Below are 27,777 nucleotides of genomic sequence, written 5' to 3'. Positions count from 1 at the left end.
TATATGCCTGTAATATTTCCAATTGCTAAATATGTTACCTTTGATGTATATACCTGTAAAAATTCCAATTGTTAAATATGTTACCTTTGCTGTCTATACACATGAATTGTCCTCATGGCATTGTTTTAACTAGTTGTATATTCCATATGGACTTGTTATTTATGGAACTTTTCTTCCCAGGCCTCCACTGAAAATGGTCTCATTACAGCCCAGTGGACTACCCCGGTAAACAAATCCAAATAAATAAATAAAATGTCAACCAGATACATAAAAGAAGGCGTGGATGGGGATAAACAACATGAGATAACCTGATGAAGTGTTTAATTTGAAAGTGCTGCATAAATGTTTTCAAAATTAGTTTTGGTCAAGATTTTTCCAAAAAAATGTCTAATTAGCTTTTGAACCAAAAATTGCCTTTGATAAATTCTAATAGCCAATGGCTTTTTATCATAAATAATCTAAATAGGCTTTTAGACCAGGAAGCTGTCATTAATAAATTGCTAATCACCAAGATCACAAGAGAAGACATTATGGTTTAAGAATAAGAACTATGGATTTATTATTAGAAAGCTGCCCCATAGAAGAGAGCATTTCTCCCACTATTATCATTTATCTGTTTTCATTTTTTCATTTGCATTTTGCGAAAGTAAGTCTGTGGTTTAAAAATACAAATTAGATATCCCAATAAACATATTAGATTAAGCCTGTGTGGCAGCCAATCAGAGATGCCTTCCTCTGAGCATTTCCCCTCCCCTCAGCAGTAAGAATCCAGGATGATTCACTATGCTGATGATTTCACTATTGCATTGAGGAACAGTTCATCAGACTCTGTCAGTATCAAACTGTAACCTCAAGGGGTCTACACATCAGTGGCCTTTTCTTCTACAAGAATTCTAACTGACCCTTCTGTTTGCCCTTACCTGACACCTCACATATTTGCCTTAATTGCTAATGAATCCAAAAAAAAAAAAATCTTCATTGAGCCATTGTGTTGAAGATTGCTTATGCTAAGCTCCTTGTGTACATTATTGATAATTAACTAAAATATAACGCCCCCAGTTAAAGAAAGGAGTCACCAAGTCCAATATAAATCTTAACAAACATTAGAAGGGCAACTTTTTCTTAAAGGAAAATTCCACATTAGAACTATCACTGTTTTCTGAGCTATTTTAACATCTCAAAATCACTCTGATTGCTTCTTACAGAATTTTAATATGTTTTTTGCAAAATGATTGACAATAGGGCTTGACATATCAACTTGATCTTATTTTTCTTAAAGACTTTCTCTTTCCCAAAATCCATTTCAAGTCTGCTTCACATGAATCATGCTAGACATAAGGAAGTAGTGGTGTATTCCCATTCCATTGACATATCATGGGATTAGTGCCAGTCTCACTCATCTTATATAGTGTCTGTAACAGGACTGCTTCTTTTATTTCTTGAATGGCCCTAATTGGTGCATGTCTCAGGGCTTGTTTTATAGTATACTAAAGAATTATACAGCTACAACCAAAACAGTTACTAAATTGCATGTCTTTGTTCAAAGTATCTTTTTATAGTCGAACATGAATTGACAGCCCCCCCCCCTACACTTTGGTAAATGTGCTGATACTTTACAAGATTCACAAGAGAAAATATTTTCTGACCTTTCTCTAAATGTCACAGACATCTTTGATATTATATTCAATTCATCTTAAAATGTAAAGTAGTATAAACAACAAACATTTAAAGTTTAAGGCTTAGCATTTCAATACTGTGATGCTGCGTATGTAAATTTGCCACAAGAGGTGACAACTGCCTTTGAACCATTCACTGATCTAATTGCTCTGTTATGATATGAAAGGCATAGATACATTGGAGGCAGCTGTCAGTCAGTGTAAGCTCTCTTCCTCTCTGCAATAAAGACAATGGCAAACAGTTTAATACCTCTCTGTCTTGTTTATAGCAGTCTGAGTTCCTGACTACAAATTTCACTGTGTCTGTGGTATGTCATGCAAGTACAGACAAATTCCTCTGATACTTACGTGAGAAGTTAAGCTTAAAAAAAGGTGGGTGGCCTTTCCCTTCTTTTTATACCCAAGTGAGGAAATGAAAGTTTTATAAAATACAAGCAGATTTCAGGTACCTACACAGTACTGGATTGATATTATAGGGAGAAAAGCAACCTAAAAGTCAAGTTAAACTGTAGGGTAAGGTGGAGTTTTCCTTTAATAAAATAAACCAGGCAAACCACTGCATAATCCTGCCTACTTCTCTGACTTAGTCTTCTCACCTCTTCACTTTTTCCTCTCCTTTATTTTCATAAACATGAGCTGGTTTATAACAGAATTTCTAGATGCTCAGGATACCACAGCAGAATGCACCACTGCACACCCTAAACAGTCTACAGTAGCTTAGATGCATTTTCTGCCACTCAGCTGTGCTTTGCTCATAAACTATTGTATTACAACAACTATAATTAATTAACTCACACTCTCTTTTGGTTACCATCTACACAAAATCTGAAACCCTCATTTGGTGATATAATATATATCCCTAAAACCTGCAACAAGCATGGACTCTTCATATTTCCTGTTAGTGATGGGAAACTGAGTAACAAGCTGCCATTCAATGTACAGTCTTTTATTATCCTTTCTTAAACAGCATCAAACAACAATCCTTATGAAAACAGACTTACAGTTATAATATCACCTAATTCTGATACATGTGAAAAAAATGATAAATATACAGTATTGGCAACATAATAAATTGAATTGCTACAGTTTGTTATACATGATAGGAAGACTATCTACATTATTTTCTAATTATACAATGACTGTCCATTAATATTCAAAAACAAACATGCTGATTGGCCAGCCCAACCAGCATGCCCGTTGTAAATTCCAGAATATGCCATTGGAAAAAGGTCTGGTCACCTGGACTTCTTTCCGTTCGTATATTCCATAACTTTTAATTTTTTTTTAACAAAAAAAAAAAAAATCTATAGTCCGGACTCCGGACATACCAGAGAGGCAGCATGGAGGAAATACAAAGAAAATCAGGTAGTTAATTAAAACTAAAGACTCGTACTTGATTTTCTTTGCATTTCCTCCATTCTGTCTCTCTCTCCTACCCTTAATGTAGTCAAAACTTTTTTTTTAATAAAAAAAAAACAAAACAAAAAAAAAACGGAGCAACAGAGACTTTCTTTTCTCTTTTGCTTCCTTTTCAAAGCATTGATGTACTGGGTATGCGTGGGGAACACAAGTCCCATATGCATGCGCAGTACATCAAAACAGGGCAGCAGGATACCACCAGCTGTGGAAGGACAATATGCCACCATTATACAAAGACATTATTTAAGAAAAGTAAGTATTTTTTTCTTAAATAATGTCATTGTATAATAGAGATGCAGATGCAGGGCAACTTTACCAACAAGACGGAGCCTTGGTTGATGTAAAAAAGCTTTATATAAATCACAGCAAACGTTGTAGCCGCAAAGTAAGGCTAGTATACATAAAATAAGCACAGGATACAAATAAAATTAAAAAATACAACCAAATAAAACGTAAAACCAAGAAGTTAAGTGCTTTCGTAAAATGTTTGACTTCTTCAGAACTGTTAATTCCTGGCTTCCCAAGTTTAAAATACTATGTCTATCCAATCAGCTTACTACTAGAATCAACATCACTTCCTCCCAGATAATCAAAACATGTCAGTAATCAAACAGTTATATTACAATGGTTAATAAATGCATAAGCATACATATAAAAAATGCTATCATATAGTCTAGTAAAATACTACATAAAAACTACTAACAGGGCAAGTTACCAGATTATATAGTGACTAATGAATCACAGAAGAGTTTTTATAACATAAACAAGTGTCTTAACCTCAAAAGCGAAGCTAATGAGATTCTGTCATTAAGACCTGGGGGGAATAAGCATTCAGTCTGATCTGCCATTTTAATTCAATGAATTCTAAATAATCATCTATGGATCCACCCCGAGGTCCCAAATCCACTTGTTCTAGTATGAAAAAACTGAAGGCATGGTTTTGTTGATTGCTAATATGTTTGTAATATGCATTATTCATGTTCATCTGCCTAATATCATACAGGTGTTGGTAAATTCTGAGCCTAAATGCATTTTTAGTTTTTCCCACGTAGTAGTTTTTACATACTCTGCAGACAGCTATATAGACTACCCCCTTAGTATAACAATACATTCTCTTACTGTTGGTAATGTATCCAAAATTTGTAAGCTTGAACTTATCGGTGTCCATAATAAATGGGCACTGGGGACATCTGCCACATTTAAAAGTACCCCCCGTAGTCAGGTCACACTGGCTTTTCTCGAGTAGCCCTTTAAGTGATGTGTCCCTCCTATATACTATCCTAGGCCTATTCCCTATTTTTCCAGTACATCACTATCAATATTGAAGATTTTCCAGTATTTATATATCACGTGCTTGATATTATTAAAGTCAGAAGTATAAGTAAGTGTAAGTGCACGTGAAAAATCTATGTTTTGTTGCTTCCCATTGTTCTGATTGCTACTACCATGTCCCAATAATGCAGTAAAGTGTCCACTAATCCTCTTATTTTTAACCTCCTGAATAATATCCATAATAAAGGACTCAGGGTAACCCCTTCTCAGGAACATGTTCAGCATTACATCACACTCGTTTGCAAAATCTTCAATGTCAGATACCATTCTGGCCAATCTGAAATATTGGCCCTTTACAAGGGCCTTCTTTTGGTGCAATGGATGCGCACTGGTATAATGTAGTAAGGTATTTGAATAAGTTGGTTTCCTGTATAATTGTGATGTAAAGCAACTGTTGACATAGTCCTTCCTGATAGTTACATATAAATAGTTGACATAGTCTAGTTCTTTTTTCATAGTAAATCTCAGGAAACTGGTAGTCCCATTGATAAACAAAAAAAACCTATTCAGGTCATGTTCTGTTCCATTCCAAAACAGGACAATATCATCAAGGTATCACCCATACAATACCCATGAAGCCCTGTATTCAGAATTTAGCACAAATAGGTCCTCCCATTGTGCTAAAACCACATTAGCAAAAAACGGTGCACAGCATGCACCCATAGCAACACCTTGTCTTTGCCTAAACAGATGGCCCTCAAATGTAAGGAAATTGTTTTCCAATATAATTTCCATACAGGTCCGAATGGTCAGAATGGTCTCATGTTTAAGATTAGTATTACTACACAAATAGTCGTAGAACCATTCCAGACCTAAGTCATGTGGAATGACTGAAAAAAGATCACATACATCAATAGTAACCAAAATAAGGTTCCTATCATATAAGCCTTGATTGACTTTCCTGAGGAAGTCCCATGAGTCCTTTATTATAGTGCACGGCTCTCAAGGACATTTTTCACTTGACTATCAACGTATTTAGCTATACTAAAAGTTTTAGACGCCTTGGCATCTACTATAGGGTGTAGTGGTGGGTTGGATAAGGATTTATGGATTTTTGGCACACCGAATATAGTAGGTATTCTGGGGTGTTCAGTTATAAGATAGTTGTAGGTGTCTAAGGTGATTTGGCAATTCAAGAGAAGTTGCTCAAGTTCTAAATCTATATTGCGGTATGCTATATTTAATTCATTATGTGACGTCTCAGAGTAGACTTCGCTGTATAATAAATCAAACATTCTAATGTTATAATCGTCAATGTTCATCATAACCATACCCCCACCCTTGTCTGGTTTCATGAATCTGACATTGTTGAGATGAAGAATGTCATTTAAGATGGCTTTTTCTTCAGCACTAAGGTTACCCATGTAGTCATTCTTATTCCTATTCTTCAATAATGTTCTAATGTCAGATTCACAAAGTCCCTCAAATAGTTGTACAAGAGGGTGGTGTGGGGGGTAGAAAGTACTAGGTCTCTTAAGGGTTGGGCATCCAACCATAAAGTTAGAGTCTTGGAAAAATAAAGTGAGATTAAGCTTTCTTGTAAATAATCTTAGCTGTAGTATAGAGTCAACAATACAGCCCTTTCTAGCTGGAACAAAGTTCATGCCCTTAGATAGTAGGTCAGTCCATTCGCTACTTATCGTAAGCTGACTATAATTGCAAACACTTGTTTATGTTATAAAAACTCTTCTGTGATTCATTAGTCACTATATCATCTGGTAACTTGCCCTGTTAGTAGTTTTTATGTAGTATTTTACTAGACTATATGATAGCATTTTTTATATGTATGCTTATGCATTTATTAACCATTGCAATATAACTGTTTGATTACTGACATGTTTTGATTATCTGGGAGGAAGTGATGTTGATTCTAGTAGTAAGCTGATTGGATAGACATAGTATTTTAAACTTGGGAAGCCAGGAATTAACAGTTCTGAAGAAGTCAAACATTTGACGAAAGCGCTTAACTTCTTGGTTTTACATTTTATTTGGTTGTATTTTTTAATTTTATTTGTATCCTGTGTTTATTTTATGTATACTAGCCTTACTTTGCGGCTACAACGTGTGCTGTGATTTATATAAAGCTTTTTTACACCAACCAAGGCTCCGTCTTGTTGGTAAAGTTGCCCTGCATCTGCATTTCTTGGTTTCTGACTGCTTAGATTGTTTTCATTGTATAATAGCAATAACCGACTCTGTGGTTGTGGTATATTGAAATTTTCCCATGGTTAGCTTTATGTAATCACTTGGGCTTCACCCTCATAATTAAACCACACCAACTTTGGGTAAATCTTCAATATACCACACCATGTCGTTGGTTATTGCTTAATTATACCATGCTATCAATGACAACATATTTGTAAATCACTCCCATCTTACCAGCTTTCATTTGATTGATAACTTACCATATAATATTTCTGTGCATTGTACTACACCTAGAAAGAGTCTTCTTATGATGTATAACAAAATGTAGTAATTCTGTTTATTTTCTAACTAATAGTGTACATTTCATCAATTTTACATCTTCTGTTATTCACATGTATCATTTGTGAAATGATGCCATGTTTATTCCTTTTTGTTGTCAGTACTTGTATATCTTTCTTCTTAGTGTTTTCCATGTTGTAAAATGTTTGCTCTTACATTGAGTTAAGTATTGTTTTTCTTTTTGCACACAGTTGTGTTGTGTTGTACTTACTGTCTGAAGATTTGTATCCGTTGGATTCATCTGAAACTGTAACGTCCCAGCTGGCATTAAGGTTAAAAACAGGCAATAAAACAGACAAGGAATCAAGCAACTAAATGTACAAACAAAATAAAAAAGAGGAACTTCTGCACATTTTCTTTTAGAAGCAAGAAAATTAGGACACTTGATTATGATATATAAAATATGCATGGGCAATTACTTTTATTTATTTATTTTTTTACTTGATAAGGATACTGGATACAAATGTTTTGTTTCTGGTGCAACCGAGTGGCACCACCAGGTTAAATGATTTGTGAAGAATGAAACAGTTTGGAAGTAGAAACTGAGGGAATCAAACCTAGGACTGCAGGACTGAGCTCACTAGCAGCTCATAGCATTTATCACACAGACTGAGCAGATGCGTACTATTTTGTAGAAACTGTCAGGGTAGTTGCCTAAAACTTCTGTTACATAAAACCATTAAAATCCAACTAGCAAAATTATCAGGTAGTAATAATTTGGAATGTTTTTATCTTTAAAGGTCACACAAGAAATGTAACTAGCGCCAGTGTTAATCTGGGTGATTACAGAGAATATTCATTAATAGTTTGACTGATTTATTAAAACTGTATTGTTAAATTTTACTGAATCATGTCTCACTGTAGTCCAAACAAAAACTGAGCAAGAGTGTTCTGGTGTTACTAATAAGACTGTTGTTAGGAAAGAAGCTGCTGTTAGTCGTGTTTCCCTTTCGAGCATTGCTGCAGTTAGGTTTAATGTCATGTCTCATGTCTAATACTTAACAATATGAGCAGCTCATAACAGGGTTGACAACAAAACAAAGTTTTGTGTACAAGCCAAAATGCAGCCATGTGCCCTGGCCCAGTGATTATGTTTCCCAATAGTTAGCTATTTTTGTGTTAAGTAATATATTGTAAAATCCTCTTACTTGTTCCTCCAGTACCCACTATCCATAGAGGTGCTGGGGTGTGTAGAAACACTGGCATCTCCTGCAGTTAGGATCTCAAAGTACTAATAGAAAAAGTTATTGCAGAGATTAATACAGTGTATTTTTAAACACCTTTGTTAAACTATCATTTAAGACTTAGGCACGCATGTATTAACAGAAAAGAAACAACCCTCATTAACATTTTTCATGCATTAATCATTATGTATTATGTACGTGTTTTCTTTCTTCCTTTAACACAACTGTTATTCATTCCAACATTACACAAATTGCTCAGTTCCTGCATTCTCTTAAACCTCCCTCCACCTCATGAATAACTATTCTGCTTGTATTTTTCCCACAAAATCTATTTATTGTATATAATTAGTTCCTTTTCCCTTTTCTGAATATCCCACTTTCACTTCTTTTACCTCTTAACAATATTCACTACTTCAATTACAGTTGGTTTAGATTTTGATTTCCATTTTCCAGCAATTACTTTTTTTTTGGCAGACAATAGCATTAAACTTGGGAAGCCTTTATCATGTCTGGGCAACTCAGATCATGTGTCCTAGCTTAAGAAGAAGCCATTTTGTCCACGCAGTATTTCTGACAGAGTACACTACAGAGAATTTTTTAAATCTGCCAATTCATTACACCTCCCCAAAAAAACATGTTCCCAGTTACCTTTCACTATTTGCCATCACACCACCAACATTTGATATCTGCCAGAGGAAAAACTCCTTAAAGCCTGGTCCAGGGTATAAAAATACCTATGAAAATACTTCCAAGCAAAAATGTGAAACCTTCTGGACTTGGGAACCAAACATATGTCCTACTACTGTTCTTTTTTAAATTGCTTTTCCAGTCTCTCTTCCCAAACATTCTAACCTCCTTTGACTGATTCTTATAGTAATCATGCAATATTTATTTGCCCTACTAACTATCCATTTTTTAACAGCAGCTTCTGTTCCAGACTCAAAACAAAAACTCTGCCAAAACTAGTCTTTCACTTGGGACTACCCTGTCCCTTTCTCTTTGCCTGCACTCTGATGTCAATCTCTGATAGGAATATCAGTATCTAAACTGCAGTCCAGACTTCTTCTTGGCCTCATCCCACTCTGTTACCTTTCCCTCTCCAGTTATTTGCTCCCAATACCTTGGTGCCTTTGCCAGTTTTCTTCAGTAAATTCCAGCCTTCCTTGTCTGTTTTCACTACCCTTATTTACAGTCACTTTTTTTGGCAAAATTTCATTTTTCCATTCCAATGCTGGCTTAGTTTTTAGAATACTTTCTTCAATTTTGTAAATATGATATTCTGTATGGAGGTTGTTATTCTCCTTAAGGATCTGCATCCAAAATCCTACTATTTCCTTATTTTTTAAACTCCCCCCCCAATTCATCATCATCCGTTTCCACTTTGATTTTTAACTTTCTGCTTGAATTATGTATATAAACCTTAACTGCATAGTTCTAAAATATATACAAATCAGATAATCCTAAACCACATTGTTCTATGATGAGGATCAAATCATCCCACTTATCTCTCACCCTCTTTTCCTCCCAGATAAATTCCTTTAGGTCTTTATTAATTATTGTCCACAACTTCTCCTCTGGTTTGATAAAAAATATGCCGGATCTGTATATAAAACTAAAGGGACTAAAAGACATCTTCACTGCTTGTACTATCCATATCCATGAACAAAAGTATCCGGTTCCTTGCAGTTTAAACTAGGTAGAAATTTTAAATAGTTTCAGAGTTTTGGCTAAACAGCACCTATGCCAAAGATGGCTCTGTTTTTCCTGCTCACCTGGCTACCTTTACTCAGATTACTTTTTTCGAACTCTTACAGCCACTTTGCTTCATGGTCTTTTGTACCTTATCGCTCCTCTTCATACCCCACTGATTTCGTAAACTTTTACTCTTCCTCCTTCTCACACCCCACCACTATCTACAGTTCCTCCTCTATCCATTTATCATCCTGCTCATTTCTATAGCTTCTCCTTTCATATCTCTATCATCAGTTTTAAGCTGCAGCACTACTTTTCTGTAAATTATTACTAACCTTAAAAACAACCCAGTTTGAGCTTTTCCCTGCAACCATCATGTTATAAATACATTAACTGTTATTATGTTTTATTTTTCTATTCAGTAATTAGCCAATTTATATTAATTTCTCTCCTTTTTGTGTTAAAATGCTATGTTCATTTAAGAAATTATTTAAATGTATATAAATAAGCTCATATGCAGATGTTTTTACCATGCAGTTGTAAATGTGCATCATGTGTAACTTAAATGTGGAGCTTTTTTCCCCAGGCCTCTGCTGGAAATGGGTTTTACCCAGTCTGACTTTTCCCTATCACCAAAGGCAAATAAGTAAATAAATAAATAATCATATCTTATTATCAATATCTATAAGCAAGAGCTTCCAGTAGCTCAGTTTTTGTATTTTCTTTTGTTTTGGCTTTCCCACATATCATTAGCGGCTATAACATAATCCCTTTTAATCCCTACACCTAAGTACTTCATCTTATCATTTCCCCATAAATGGTGGTATTGCTGAGCAAATTGACATGTGGGTACATAATTTACAGTTATAGCCTTTGTTTTATCTTCATTCATTTTATATCATGAAAAGATATGGAACTGTCTCAAAATGTTCCATAAACCAAAATGTAGTTTTCTGATTTATCAACTAAAAAATAATCCATACATCCACAATCTCTTTTTCCCATTTTTGTACATGGAGTCAGGTGTCACATCACCAGTGGCAATAATCTAGAGCCAGTGTTCACACCACTGAATGGCTAGACCTGCCACAGTTGTTCTTTCACACCTTATCCTCACACGCATACTCACACCTATGGCCAACGTAGTGTGTCTAGTCTGCCTACCACTTGTCTTTGGAATGTGGAAGGAATCCGTGGAACCCAGAGAAAACCCATGCAAGTAGAAGGAGAATGTGCAAACTACATAGGAGGCACACCATTCAAGAATCGAACCAGATAACCTCTAGCTGGCTATAATGCTACCCAATTTGCCACATACCATATCATCAGCAAATAAAGTCAACTCTCAATTACTGTTTTAAGAATAAGTAACTAAACAAATCTGTGAAAGTGCTTTCTGAAGGTTAAGACATTACTTTCACTGACTATATTTTGTATGTTTCTGTGTAATAAACATATTGATTCTGTGATTGTGTTATATATGTTCTGGTCTGATTTGGAAAAAGTAAAATCTTTTGAAGTATTAAAACTGACATTGAAATACATATCCTAAAACTCTGCTACATTGAAAAGATGTGAAAAATAGATCTTATTCATAATTTATATCTTTTTCCAAATTTGTCTTGTCTACTAGCCAAAATAGTTAATCCAGTAATTTTTGTTGTTACTTTCGAAGTAGGCATCAACTGTAATCCCTTTATTTTTGGCATGCTATCACTACATTTCTGCTTTTTTGACAAATTGCCTTCCTTCCAGTTGAGTTGTTGGCCTTGCTGAAATGGAAAGTGTATCCTGATCGAATAATGGATATCTTAGGAAGACTTCGACATGTCAGTGGTGAAGAAATAGTGAAGGTATGTTACTTTGTATGCTTTTTGACTCAATGTAAGTGAAAAGAGATTAAACGCAAAATGTAGTATGTCTGGAATGCAGTGTTATACGAAGATGACAAGTGCACATATGTGTGAAATAGCAAACGAGTATGTTTGATGGTGATTAATTTTGCTTTAGCACCTGTGGAGTAAACATTTTGTGCAATTTTCAGGATTGTAAGTACTAAGACCACGTATACAGGTACACTGTAATAGGCAACGTATTTGCTCAACTCTTAATGAAGCTTCACCATTACTCCCAGTATTATAAATGATGTTTATGATGCCAAATGCTACATTTTTAACTGAAATGATCCTATATGGTTAATGAATACAATAAATGAACACATATAGATTCCTCGAGAATATGTCAGGGTGTGTGTAGTTTTAATATTCCCATACATCTACACTGCTTATTTCCTTTTCTCATCATCAGATATAACTCAGATGGCTAAGTCTGATGAATCGTATCACTTATAAGAATGCAAATTAAACTGATTACATTTGAAAGTCAGGGTACCTTGAAGGTGGTCTATATCTGACATTATCAACAAAATCTGTAAAGTTGACATTGACCCAGCAGGAAGTAAATCTTTTGATGATGTAAATTGTACTGTGCTGGATAGATAATCGCAAAGGTACAAACTAAATCTTATTTTTAACAGAACCGTTTTTCAGCTCGATAGAATAATCACACAGGAGCTGGAATGTTGCTTGCCTCCAGCAGCAATAACGGACTCTGATGCAGGGTGCCGAGCCTGTAACTTCATGCTGAGACATTCACTGAAACTCTTAACTTGTCATCTTTGTTCATATTTTCTTTCCTTTGAAGCTCTGTGTACTGAGCCATGAACCTCAGATTCCATTTGCAAACAATTATCAGGTTTGACTTGCAGTTTTGCACACATTTTATATTCATATATCCTTCAAGCGATGCTGTTTTAGCAGTGCTTATGCTAGTTTGATTTCATTTTCTTCAGTCATTCCACCAGCTGTACTTTCTTTAACTATAAAACCCTGTCATATGTAGCAAACTATCTAAGCATTTAAGATAGGCAGAGAAAGACCCTGTCCCATATGAGTGCTAGCAAATCTTTCTACATATATCTTTCACAAAATGAAAGTAACATATTTACCTGTGGTCCTCTTGACACTTTTTAGGGGTATAAACTTCCATAATTTCTGCATACAATGGAGGGCATAAAATTACTGGTATTCCTGCTTTGTTAGTTTCTAAACTTGAGGGTACTATGCTGATTTACAAAAATTAAGAGTCTTTGTTTCAAACAGCAGCATTTTCATTGTACACATAGTGCTCAGAAGAACAGATATGCTTCTCTTAGTTTACTAAAGCAGAATTAAACTAGCTAGCACTGGTTCTTGATATTGTCATATCTTAAAACAGACTAGGCAGAAGAAAGAACACTGGTTTAAAGAAGAAACGTCCTGCCCTTTTCTTCCTCTCATAAAAATGGAGCACTGCTTTGCACATTTGCAATACCCAGATCCTGCAAAACAACTTGTAAGCATTCTGGTATTTTAGATAAACTTGTGGTCTTTTTATTCCTGATAAAGCTCCTCCTTTGAGAGCCAAGTCCTGGTAAAGTTGACTCATCCCCTGTCTCCATTACAGTCTTGTTTGGATTGCTTAGCTTATGGGACACCAAATCACCACCACATGTCATTTTTTACTAAGAAGTAATACTGTTATAAGAATGTCTACGTCTCATGCAGACCTCTGACATTCTCTGCTGTGAAGGATTTAACTGATCTGTCACATCGATCCTTGTTTCATTCCAAAATCTGGTTACATACCCTCTCACAATTCTTCCATTACTCATTTCAGCACTGTAGGATGCCAGGCTTGTATCATCCATTAGTCTTCTGAACATCACATTTTCACATATACCAGATCTGTCTTACTAAAAGGATGCAATTTCACAGTGTTAACATGGTATTTTAATTTGACTTGTTTTGCACAAATTTTCATTATGCAATCAAGACCAAGCTAGTCTTGAAGGGCTTTCAGCTTTCAGATTATGAACATCTTGATAATGGCAGCCCAATGGCTTTGTAGTTATACAAATTTCTCTTATTTCAAGGGACTCATAAGTCACTTTTTGCACATTTAGTGTCTCTGCCAAAGTAATGCATGTAAGCCATATCTAATTTATAAACTGTATAAATTCCTCAGTTATAAATGATATCATATTATTTGCTATGGTCATTTCTGGTTTTCCATAAATACTAAAACTGGAACAGCTGATGGCCATAGACCACAGCAAGTAGCAATCAATGAAATCTGTGAGGTCAACTTAAGCTAGGGTAAAGATCTTGACAATGAATGGAGCAAAATCATATAGTTTCTAGGAAATTTACTCAGGCCTCTAGCACATCTTGAAGAAGAGGAAATAGTGGAGCCAAAGAAGAATATCACGGTCTCAAAACATCATGTATGAAGACGATAGAGCAGATATAGAGTCAAGCCAGGTATGGAAGTAAGGTACATTGGAAAACTGGTGGTAAAATGCAAAAGTACAGAAGTTATCAAAGAAAGAAGCAGATAGAAGAGATAGATCAGGCTTACAGGGAATACTGGTTGCCTAACAAAAAGACTACAAAAGAAATCATAATGGCAAAGAGCAGAGCATCAGAGAAACTCTACCAGCTACTGCAGCAAAACATAGATGGCACAAAGGATCTCTATCAAGTTGTAAGGCAACACCAGAAGGACAAAGAAGATAGGTGGCAGGCACCATTCATACAGGATGCTAGCAGCAATCTGTATTGGAGTACATCAAGAAGCTTCTGAATGAATAAAACCATCGAGAAGCAATACTGTCACATGCATAGCCTACAATTAAAGAGAAAGGAGAGCCCAACCTAGAAGAACTGTGAAGTACAGTAAGGGAGATAAATTCTGGGAAAGCAGCAGCCTCAGATGATGTAATTGCAGATGTAATGAAGATGTTAGGCACACTGGAGAAAAAATTGCTCTTGAGGGTACTTATCGCAGTATGGAGAGAGTGAGTCATATCCCACACACCTGGAAAATAATCATTGTAATATCAGTGTACAAGGACGAAGGGGATAGCCATAGCTGTGGACAGTACAGAAGTATCAAACCGCTGTCATACTGCATGAAAGTGCTGGAAAGGGTGACTGATAAAACAAATATATACAGTAATAGAAAGGTGGGAGGTGAGCATTTCAGATTTAGATTAGGATGCAGTGCAACTGGTCAGATGATTGCAGTGAGACAGAAAGAGGAGAAAAAGCCAGGGATGAGGAAATAATCCAAATGGACGTTCCTGGACTTGGAGAAAGCTTATGTCAAAGTCCCAAAACACATGATTTTGGCAGCTCTGTGATAGTCTGTAGTGCTGGAAACATTTGTAGAAATAGTGCAGGCTATGTTCGAGGACTTAATGACAAAAGTGCAAACAGTGTTAAGACTCCCATAAAGGTTCCCAGTGGGAGTGAGTATGCATCAGGGTTCAGCTGTAAACTCACATCTGTTCATGCTTGTGATGGATTATACCAAGAAAAAGGTCAGAAGGTATAGGTCGAGAAAGCTGCTGTAGGCAAATTAAATGGCACTGCAATCAGATCAGAATGAAGATTAAATTTAGCAAATGATAGGGAATAGAATGCAAAACTGAAGGCTCAACTAATGAAACAGAATACAGACAAGACAGTGTTCATGGCAGGAAATTTGGGAAATCAGAAAGAGTCTAATACTGAGACAGAAGGGAAAACAGTAGAAGAAGTTTACAGCTTCAAGTATCTGGCAGGTGTTTTTGAGGAGAAGGAAAGTCTGAATGTGGAAGCCAATGCTAGAATCAGATGAACTACAGCCAACAGACACAAATTCTTAAGGGGAAGTGTATGATTGAAAAATAATAAAGAAGTTAAAAAGTAAGGTGTATAAAACACTGATGTGACCAGGGCTCCTGTATGGCACAGAAGCCTGAGAAAGTGAGGCAGTGCAGATAGGAAACCTAAGGTGATAGAGACAAAGTGCCTAAGATGGATAGTTTGATATAAAGTCAGACAGATAAAGAAATGAGGACATAAGAGGAAATACAAAGTAGCCCCAATTACACCGAGTATCAAGGACATCAGGCTACAAAGGCCTGGTCACATGTGCTGGAAAGCAGAAGATAATTTGGTAAAGCAAATTTGGGAGAGGCCAAAAGAAGAAGAAAAAGATAAGGATGTCCAGCCAAGTGATGCTGAGATGCAGCCAGCTATTTTTTGTGCCCATTGCCGTATCTGAGTCAGGCTCCTCCCTTTACTTTTAAATTGAGAGAAAAAAGGTTTCCTTCCCAATCTGGCACTCTTTATATAAGGAGCAAACCAGGTATATTTACCATGTCTGTGCTTTTCAAGATTTGGGTGAAAAAAAAAAAAAAAAAAGAAAAATGTCCATTCTTTATCTGACTCTCTTCCTAAGATAGCAATCCTGATCTTTTTAGATCTACATTCCTCAAGACAGATCCATACACATCTATGCTCCTTATCTGTGAGTTGCAATAAAAAAGAAAGAAAAAGCAACTGCTATAATGTATGCTAATGCACTTAAGTTTTGACCATAATTGCAATACCGGCTTTCATTTTTGAAAACCAGTAATGCACTTAAGATTGATCAGCATGTGCCAGTCATGTTTCCAACACTTTGTGTCCAGGGTGGCTGCCCCTTTGCCCTACTCTAGCTACACTTCTGAAGAGATGGAAGATTGTGTGAGAGAAGACCTGATGTAGGCAGCCATGACTGACAGAGTTGCTTTAAATGGAGAGAGGTGGTTATAGTTGACGACAACCAGCCCCATGTAAAAATAGGAAAAAGGGGGTTGATGATGATGCTAATAATATGGCCATACTCTCTTGCTAAATATTACTGTGTAGTTTTAGTACCTGCGTGATGCTGGAGCAAGTGAACATTTAATGCATAGCTGATTGACTCATTAGAAGCAGGAGTGGGTATTAGAAACATTGAGGTAGCCAGGCTCTGTATGCATTTTGCTTTAATGTGCTGGGCATGTAGGCTCTATTTTTATATAAAGTCTGACACATTTGTTTGTCAATTGTAGGTAAGCTCGCTTCTGATTTCTTAGCATTATACATATTAAAAAAATGATGATTCCTAAAAATGTAGGCTAGAAACTCATTAAAAGATTCCCATATGATAAAAGCAAACCAGGACCCCTACAATCCAGCTTCTTTAACTCTCTTCTTTCTCTCTGACATTTGCAAGGCTTCTTATATGATCAGTAACTTCTTGCACTCATACATTTTTGTAGTTACGTTGTTTTCTTTTAATGATTTGTATATTGCATTTGATGATATCTGCAGCATTGTTTTTGTTAAATATTATTTCAGTGCTCCTTCTGTTGTCTTAGGCTAATACTAAGTACAGTATCCAGCACTAGCTTCTTTGTTAATGTATCCTGTTCCCCACAGACACGGACAGGTGTCCTTTTATGTGTCTGAATCATTCATTCACATGCTAAACCTGCATCTCATCAGTGTTATTCATGTAGTTTTAAAGTAGTAAGCATTGACTAACACTACAGTTGCAAAATTCAAATGAAGTAACTCACAATGTTGCACTGTAGTGTACCTGGAATATGTCTACCTAAGTGTTTGTTGGCATGGATACTTATAAAGAAAGAAAGTTTTAGGAAGCGTAACTTGAGAGTCAAGGCCTAATAAAATAGTAATTTATATTTATATTCCCAAAACTTGCAAACCACTGAGAAGCAATACACAACATTTGTATTAATAACATTTTACAAAACTTTGATTGTTGCTCAGTAGCAGTGATAAAATCTAACATGACTGTACCTTTGTTGACTTAAATACCGATATTATTTAAATACAGTGTTTTTATTTCCGACCTGTTTTATGGCTGTCCATTTCATATAACATTGCCTTAAGTTTCAGAATCTTTTCTCTGTACTTTTCATAGATGCACATTTTTGAGTCAGTAGCTACGTTTTTTACTTAAGAGAGAGATTGGATCCTTTCTATATCACAATGAGCAACCTTTTTTATTGGTGGTTAAAGTGTCCACTAAAATAAACATCATCCGTATCACACAGTCTACTTTGACATAATCTCGATACCTGACAGGTGGTCAAAAGCTTGGAACTGTCTCTAGGACTAAGTATTTCACACCAGTGAACAGAGGATTGTAGCACAGCTGTTGAAATGCAGATTGGTCAGAGAAGGTGAAATTCTTCTTTTCCCACGGTGCAGTAACTTAGGAATTGATTGTATAAGTAAATGGGTCTTGCAAGTCAAATTCCCTTGCATGGTTGGTGGTTGTGGGGGATCTTTGCCCCCACCTGAAAACCAATATTTGAGTTCTGTTTCAATCACAGAGAAATTGCTTATGTCTGGCATTGTATATAGCCTATTGAAGGTGTCATATCCTAACATTATACTTAGTGTTTTCTAAAAATCTTGCTTAACTCTATCTCAGCTTGGGAGTTAGTGGGAGTTTTACAGGAACTTACTGAAAGTGGCAATTAATTTACATTTTTTTCTAGGAACTGTTTAAAAGTTAAAGGCAACATTCATATGATCATCATAGGTTCAGTTAACTGCCCTTGTGGATCATTTTAAGCCTAGCCAATTACCCCATGTGAGAATTAAACCCTATACCTTGTGTTTGTAAGGTAAACACCTTAACCATTATGCCAACCTTCAAAATGTGTACTACATTTCCTCCCTTGGCATCATATCTCTAGGTTCATAGATTACTACTAGAATAACTGCTTTACTGGACTCTTTTAAGCCCAGTCAATTACCCATGTGAGAATAAAACCCTGTACCTTGTGTCTATAAGGTAAACACCTGAACTATTATGCCAACTTCCCAAACAATGCCACCACCATCACCAGGGTCCAAAATTAGAAAAACCTTTGCTAAACTTCCCTAACAAAGACATACTAAAACAAAGACATACTAACAACATGGAATGGGAATTAGCTGCTTCATTCAAACCCTTATATTTACATTTTACTGCAAGGCTGTTTATTCTTTGTAACATAAAAATGTTACCACCATCCCTCTGCTTTCTGTACCTTGTTTATATGGAATGTTTTAAACTATTAAAGTAATACAGCAGTAGTGTCAATTCTCAAGATTATTTCATATATCACAATAATTTGTGAAGGTTGTCCAGTTATGTGCAGTCACAGTAAACCCTGACCATATTAAACAAACCTTGGCTAAGATCTGATCTTTGGTACCCAACTACTCAACCTTATTATTTATTTATTTATTTATTGACATTTGTTAATTGGGTTTGTCCAACTGGGCTTGTGGCCCATTTTCAGTGGAGACCTGAGGAGAAAAGCTCCAGTAATACATTTTCAAACAAGTACAATTTTAAACAATATTGATATAATAGCAGTGTGAATAATGGTCCAGTATCACAACTCTTTTCTGCCTTTCTTTCATCCATGTACTAACTAGTCACACACTTACAGCATTATGTGCCATAGTAGTGGCAATAGTTCTTGTTGACAGGATAGAATCAGATGCCTTGGATGTATCCAAGCAGAATACTATTGTGGGAATACCAGTATGCAGAAAGTGATGAATTAGCTCACTGATGTTTATCAGGGTTATTAATACTGACTTTTCTTTTATGAAGCCATGATAAGGTGAACAGAGTATTTGGGTATACTTGTAAGCTTTTCAAAATAAGTATTACAACTCTCTGAATGCATCCCAGTAAATAAATTGCAGCTTATGGGTCAATAATTATTTCCAGAGTCAGATTCCCCCTTTAAAAATTGCTGCTACAAGATGTTATCCAATCAACTGGCACTTGTCATTCTTGTAAAAGCATGGTGGAAGACTTGTGTTTTTTCCTGAAATTAAACCACATCATATTCTACATGTAGTTTTGACTCTGTGTAGGCCTTTCCTTACCATATTATATGTTATTATGGATTGGATGTGTAGGATATTCTATTTATATCTATCCTTGGACCTTCTGCTGCCTCATAACATATTTATTCATTCATCCAGGAACTCATAATTGCAGGAGGAGTTCTAGTTTCATTATTCACATATTAACAGAATTAATTCTTGTTATCATGTTAGGTTAGTGGTATTCAGATTTAGATCTGCACTACTTTACTGGTTTTGTTAATTCACTAAAGGATTTGTATAAGCTGTGCTTGTTTGAGCAGAATTAGCATATTTCTTAAATTTAAATTTAGTACTTTTTTTTTCTTGAGTAATGTTTGGATCCTTTTATTTCACCATGGTAACCTCTTTTTTTCTCCCTAGGATATTGTCCTCTTTTAACTCTAGTGCAGTCTTTTAAAGGGTCTAACCTCTTAGACTTCAGTGCAGCCCCAAGTTACTTCATAAGAGCTTGGAAATAAGATAGGGACTATGTGACGTCCCCCACTCTGGGCCATTAATCAAGGAGCCTGAATCCTCACCACATACACTGGCGAGGGGCGTTCACTTGGTTCAAAAATAGATACATACAGTATTTCCAGATGCAGCTTTCTGCATCAAACACAGTTTCCTTTAAGAGCACACAGGGAACACCCTCAGTCTGGGGACTGTGTTTCCCTATCTCTATCCCCAGGCCCCCCAAAAAAGTCCCCACTGGCACACCTGTAGAGTTGAGTCCTCGATGAGTGTCCAAGCCAAGTCCTCCAACATCCTGTCTGTGAAACCAGTGTTCTTTGTCCCTGCTCCCAGTAGCTGACACACACTCTTTGAGATATGATTTGCACACACACACACACACACACACACACACACACACACACACACACACACACACTGGGAAAGGCTGGCACAGATTTACTGTTTCTGCTACCCTTTGCCCAGACTAAAAGGTAGTTACTACCACCAGACACTCCAAAGTCAGCTACTGTAAGGCTGTTACAAGGGTACCCAATTATACTGAGTGAAATTAATACTAATACAAATGGCAGTGTTTGACCAATGCAGTAAGGCTTCCAGGAGTGGTCACAGTGTCACCAAATAAATACAAGTGCTCTCAAAGGTTAAAATATTCTCTAAAGAACTGGCTATAATGAACATTTTAAATATATCTAATAATAAATAATAAAGGAACATGAAAATGCTAAATATTTATTTACAATAAACACCAGAGTTTCAATAGCAGAAAATATTAAAATAACACAGAATAATAGATTCACAAAGATGCAGAAAAATAGTACTTAACTAATCTCACTATATTTTCTTGACTGGTCTAAAGAATTACTATTCCATGGTTACTTACTAAAGCAAGGTAAGATGAATTGTGTGAAAGATCCTTCTTTGTCAGGTTATAAAAACAGACTGCTCTGAGAGACTTCTGCCTTATCTAGTATTAAAACATCATTTCTGTGCTGGATTATAGAAAGACATCACATACATCTGGTCATCTGACTTCTGGTTCCCATACTAGTCCCACTTACTAGAAACTGAACCGTAACATTGCACATATGTGTTACCATACATACAGATAGAGCTTTGCTAAGATGTGTTGCAGCTTTTGGAAGTCATAAAATAATTTTACCCCCCACCCTTCTTGAATAGCAATTAGTTCACACCCAAAGAAAATACAGAAGGCTTCCTAGTACAGACTTTTTGTCTCAGGCTGCATTGAGACTTGTGAGATACAATTTTATGGACTAAATTAAGTAATTTAATCTCAGGATAATTTTATAAAAGTTAGCTGGGGCTGAGCTTAACCTCTTCTCTTCCTGTATCCTCTGTTACAATAGTAATTTCAACAGTTATAATACAGTCTGACATACAGGTGTAGTTCTTTTTTCTGTCCAGCAGGACCCACTGTTGATACATTTTTTAACACAGGAAGCTTTACAAATACATTTTTAACACAAGCACCTGTACAATTCAGTTTGATATACAAATGACATATAATTCTTTACAAAACTCCAACTAGCTATGCTGGCATATGTTGCACTTCCACCGTCCTACTTCTCCTGGCATAGCTGGCAGTACCTCAAATCATCATATCCCCCCCCCCCCCTTTGAAGACTCAAGCTAGTTTCTCAAGTGATACTGGAGAAACTTTGCTTGAAAGGAATGAACCTGTCTGGGAATATATTAACCCATACCCTGTCTTGAGATCCCATCTGCATTGACATTGTTAACCCCACTATGGTGCTGCATTGTTATATCATATGCCTGTAACCCTAGGCTCCACCTTAATAACTTGGCATTTTGCTTGCTGGCTCAATGTAGCCATGTTACGGGATTGTGGTCTGTAATTCCAGCGAATTTCCTTCCATACAGATAGGGTTGAAGTTTCTGCAGTGCCTATACTATGGCTGGACATTCTTTTTCTACAGCTGCATAACATTCCTTGCTGGGTTGGAGTCTATGGCTGAAATATACAACTGGGTGCTCTGCTCCATCTGAAGAAACCTGGCTGAATGTAGTCCCCACCTCATGGATCGAAGCATCCACCTGAAAAACAAATTCTTTACTGTAATCTGGACTGGCTAACACAGGGGGTCCTCTCACATTATTTGGAATGCCTACTCACAGGCTTGGGTCCACACTACCTTGTCTAGCCAGTTTTTCCTCATCAGGTCTGTGAGGGAGCAGCTATTGTCCTATTATTGGGAACACATTTTCTATAGTATCCCACTGTCCCCAAGAATGCCATCAACTGCTTTTTGGTAACAGGGCAGGCCATGCCTGAATAGCTTCCAGTTTGGCAAGTTCTGCCCTGATCTTACCACTCTCCATGCTATGTCCCAGGTAGGAAATCTCTGCCATACCAACCTGATCCTTATTGGGCTTAATGGTCAACCCTTCCCTTTGCAGTCTGTCCAGGACCTCCCTGACATGCTGAAGGTGCTCATGCCAAGAATGGCTGTAAATGGCAATATCATCCAGGTAAGAAAGGACATAATCTCCTTCTCCTGCTAGGATATGGTCTTCCAGCCTGGAAGATTGTTAGACCATTTTTCATACCAAAGGGCATCTTTGTCATCAAGTATAATCCAAAAGGAGTCACAAAAGCTGACCTCTTTGTAGTGGTGGGAGTCAAGGGCACCTGCCAGTAGCCCTTGGTCAGATCAGTAGTGCTCAAATACTTAGCTCCACCCAACTGCTCTGAGGCTTCATCTGTCCTAGTTATGGGGTAAGCATCTGACTCTGTGTGACTGTTTAGTTTTCTGTAGTCCACACGGAATCTTTGTGCTGCCATCTTTCTTTGGTATCAACACCACTGGGAAGGCCCAAGGACTGCTGGGCTCATGTATTACCCCAGTTCCAACATTTCCTGTAGCTCCTTCCTCAGAGTCTGTCTGACTTGCTCAGGAACCCTGTAAGGGGACTGCTTGATAGAACTTTGGGATCTTGTATTCATATGGAGCTGCACAAGGTGGGTACACCCAGGTTTCCTAGTGAACATGCCCCAAATCTCCTGTAACACTGCTCGGATTTCTTGAACCTGGGTAGGGGATAGCTGCTGGGACATTGCTACCCCTTCCACTGAGGTGTCAGTCCGACCCTCACTGAGGAGGTCAGTCAACAGTTCCTCCTCACACTCCTCCTGCCATCCACTGCAAATACTCAGCACCAGGGTCTCCCTATCATAGTAAGGCTTCATCATGTTAACACAGTACAATTTGTGCCCCTTAGTCCTATCTAGCACTTCTACCATGTAGTTAACATCACTGACCTTCCTTACCACTTTGAAGGGTCCCTGCCAGGCTTCCTGCCATGTATTGTGTCTGGCAGGAATGAGGAACATAACCTGCTGTCCCACAGCATACTCTCGGGCTCGAGCATTCCTGTCATACCAGAACTTTTTCTGCTGTTGTGCTCCTGGCAGGTTCTACTAGGGCAAGCCCATGAGCTCCCTAAGCCTTGCCCTGAGGTTTAGGACATATGGCACAACAGACATCTTGTGAGATTCACATTCACCCTCCCACTCATCACAAATCAGATCTACAGGCCTCCTCACCCTATGCCCATACAGCAACTCAAGGGGTGAAAAACCTGTGGATTCCTGGGGTACCTCTCTGTATGTAAACAGCAGATGGGGCATGTATTTGTCCCATTCTCTCTCTCTTAAACTGGTCTGCAAATGCCCGATGCATGGTCTTTAATGCAGAGTTTAAGCTCTCCACATGACCATTAGTGTGAGGGTAGTAGGGAGTGGTCTTTATCTGCTTCACCCCACAACACTCCCACAGACAAACTAGCAGGTCTGACATGAAATTGGCACTTTTGTCAGTCAGTATTTCTCTCTGGAAACCTATTCTACTGAAAATCTTTAACAAAACATTTGCCACCTTCTCTGCCTCAATGGAGGACAGAGCCACCGCTTCAGGCTATCTAGTAGTATAATTTACTACCACCAGGATATACTTCTTCCCTGTAGAACTTGGGGTACTCAGAGGCCCCACAATATCCATAGCTAACCTCTGAGATTGATCCTTAATCACAGGCAAAGGCATCAAAGGAGCCTTGACCTTGTCTCCTGCCTTGCGTAGTTTTTGGCACTTTTCACAGGTCCGGCAGTGCCCTGTTACATCCCTTGCAATCCCAGGTCAATAAACATTTTGCATAATACATCAATTGGTATGCTTTTCCCATACGACCTGCAAAATGAATGTCATGGGCTATGGCTAGAAGTACCAGGCAGTAGGCTCTAGGCACTGCCAACTGCTGTATTACCTCACCCTCTAGCCCTCCCTCAGGGGTCCTCTCTGTATACAGTAACCCTTTGTACTAGTATACAGACTCATGTTTTCCTTGAGGATCAAGTTTCCCCCTAGCTACCTCCCTCAAGCCTCATAGTGTAGGATCTGAGAACTGAGCCTGTCTCAACTCTGCTTTGTGACCCTTCCGAGCTCCCTTTCCCCAGGAAGCCTGGTATCCTCTGACTGCGGTGCCTCACTGTCAGCTTAGGTACTACCACTCACCTCTGCACTTGCAGTTACTCTGTCCAAGGGAACATCAGTACCTACCAGCAGCTGTGGCTCACCTTCAGGCTGACTGTTACAGGGCAGCTTCTTCCCTGAAATAAACACCTCACCAGCGCTGGCTTCAAGTGTGGGGTCTGTCTGGGTCTCCTCCAGGCTACCAGACCTACATGCCTGTCTTCAAGCCTGACTACATGCAACTGCATGCACACAAGGCACTGCATTATCAAAATTATTCTCTACCAAGACATCTGCAGGAATATCCTCAAACACACCTACTTGCTTACTTCCTTTTCCACCCTCCCAGTGAAGGTGAACCCTGGCCAAAGGCATTTAGAATGGGGTCCTTCTTAAAGCTCTGACTGGAGTACAAGCAAGTACTGCTCTTCTTTAACCACTACAGGCTTCATAATGGCTATGTCAGAGGCTGTGTCTCTCTTAGCAGTCACCTGTTTTCCATCCACTAAATAGGATATAAATGCTGGGGATAGTTTGGTACCCCTATTGACTCCAGACAACTTACCACTGCCATACTGTTATTCCTACTTGCTGAATCCCTCACCTTTTGTTCCCCACCTTGCATCTGTGGACATCTGTATGATACATGGCCCCACTGCTTGCATTTAAAGTATCTAACCCTTGATCCTGGCTCTGTACCTGAATTAGTGGCTTTTCCTGTTACTGGTGGGATCTGTTGGGGTGGTTTAGGCTGCCCACCATGCATTCCCTTATATGTGCAACACTGGGTATCCCCTTTTTGTCCATTGATGCCCTGCTTGCTAAGTAGAGATCTCCTTTTTTCCCCAGCTCATCTGCAGAGTTACACTCCCAGTCTACCAACCAGATTCTCATGTCACATCTTGGGAATAGGCCACCTATTAGTGTGAAACAGAGCACCTCTATGACACTCTTCAAAAGGAACCTGGATGAGTGGATGGAGCACCATAAATTCTTACTAGAAATAGTACCCACAACCCTCCTGGACATGGGCAGTCATTACTAAATGCATTCTTGGGTGTTAACTAACATTTCTATGGCATTACATTGGGATGAAATGGCTAGGCTTGAAATGATCTCTGGGATGATAGCCTAGTAATTTCCTATGATTCTATGATCCTGTGTCCTCAGGCGAAGTGCTAAGGGCTTGTTCCCTCACCAAAAGGTCTGTCAGCCCTTCAAAAGTGATGACCTGGCACCCACTCACCCACCTATGAAATAAGTGCTTAACTCAGCAATATATTCACATATGCTTTCATTAGGTCTATATTATTTCATTGAATGGCTATTCAGTGAATAATCATTAATCAAACACCTATTCAGCGAATCTGCTCTTCAAGAAAGGGCAGATTTTAACTAGAGCCAACCAGCGGTTGGCCACCATCTGGAATTTGCCCTTTTCCTCACTGTAGCATGATCTTGGAGTTGGTATATTTAGTTAGGGGGGTGTGGGGTCACAGCCCCTCACATTGGGGGGGTTGGGAGGATGTAGCCCCCCACCTTAGAAGGTTTTAAATTTTATGTGATTTTTTTGTGGTCGCTCGGTTGGCCAACCACTTGCTTACCCTAGTTAAAATCTGCCATTCAGTGAAGAGCGGCTTTGCTAAATATGTGTTCAGTGAATGGTTATTCACTGAATAGCTATTCAACAAACTGATATAGACCCACTTTTATCTGCCTTGCATCTATGCTCATGAAACTTTTTTCTGTAAACTTCAGGTGTTAACTTAGAACATTTTAGTAAGCATTGTTTTACTTCATCATAGTTTAAACAATTAATATCAGGCACTTTTAAAGCAGTGGTTGCCGCTGTACCGTGGAGTAAGGGGGTCAGTAACTTTACCCAGAAGCCTTAGATAACATTATACTGTTTACCTACTCTTTCAAATATATGAATAAAAACTATCAAAATTATCACCCTTTGTAAACTGTGGAAGAAATTCATTGACCTTTATTGCTTCTGGGGTTTGGTTATTCCCTTCCCCATTACCTCCTTGACACTGACGAAGAATCAGCATCTCCTTCTCATGTTGGTGCTATTTCTCATTTTCTTTGGCTTCCAAATGCCATAGTCTTTCTACTGAATCTAATATAAGTTTTGCCTGCTGCAGTCTCTCCGCTGATTCTAATTCCAAATATTTGGCCTCCAGTTCAAGTCTCTTTAACTCCAGACAGGTTTTTAAATCCCCTGAGGAAAAGGTGAGCAGTCCTGTTTCTGAGGGCTGCACATCCCCATCACCAGACAGGTTGTCTTCCTGGTTGCTTGTCTGTGCTGCCACTACAATTAAGGCTAAATCATTTCCTCATTAGTCAGTTTGGCATGCACCAGTCCTTTTGCTTTACACACCTTGACTAACCGGTTCTTTGTCAGTTTACCATAATCCTCTTCTGACATCTTTACCTGACTAAACTAAATGAACAATAATTAAATAAAACTGTTGTGAAAATGAAATTATGTATGTTTACCTTGTGGCTGCTGACAGTACACACACCTTCAGTGACAACTACCTATAGGCGACAGAAGTTCAATTAATATCCACACCACTGCTCACCAATATGTGACATCTCCCCACCTAGCCAGTAATCAAAGAGCCTGAATCTTCACCACTGACAGCGGTAAGGGACTTTCACTTGGAACAAAAATGGATACACACAATATTTCCAGATGTAGCTGTCTGCATCAAGCACAATTTCCCTTAAGAGCACACAGGAAACACATTCGGTCCGGGGCCTGGATCTCCTTATCTCTGTCCCCAGGGCCCCCAAAAAGACTACCCACTGGCTCAACTGTAGAGTTTAGTCCTCAGCTGAGTGTCCAAGCAAAGTCCTCCAACACCCTCTCTGTGAAACCAGTGTTCTTGTGTCCCTGCTCCAAGTAGCTGGTACGCGAACTAGTTGAGATTTGATTTGCATATACACACACACACACATACACACACACACACACACACACACACACACACACACACACACACACACACACACACACACACACACACACACATACCTGGGAAAGAATGGCACATATTTTCTTGCTCTGCTACCCTTTGCCAAGACTACAGGATAGTTACTGCACCAGACACTCCAAAGCCAGCTACTCTAAGGCTGTTACAAAGGTACCCAATTATACTGACTGAAATTAATACTAGTACAAATGGTAGTGTTT

At 38.0% G+C, this 27,777-nt stretch overlaps 1 protein-coding gene across 1 annotated transcript in view; it reads left to right on the top strand.

The window, feature by feature from the left end:
• Positions 1-27,777, top strand: part of DOCK3 (dedicator of cytokinesis 3) — a 4,843,230-nt gene that overhangs the window by 3,898,724 nt on the left and 916,729 nt on the right. Inside the window, exon 19 of the mRNA XM_044077993.1 lies at positions 11,543-11,640. Coding sequence (XP_043933928.1) covers positions 11,543-11,640 — 98 coding nt within the window. The remainder of the gene's footprint in view (positions 1-11,542; positions 11,641-27,777) is intronic.

This window comes from Protopterus annectens, chromosome 7.part0, assembly GCF_019279795.1.
Source record: "Protopterus annectens isolate FY-2018-M chromosome 7.part0, PAN1.0, whole genome shotgun sequence".
Classification (NCBI taxonomy): domain Eukaryota; kingdom Metazoa; phylum Chordata; order Ceratodontiformes; family Protopteridae; genus Protopterus; species Protopterus annectens.
This window is presented reverse-complemented; position numbering and strand designations above follow the sequence as displayed.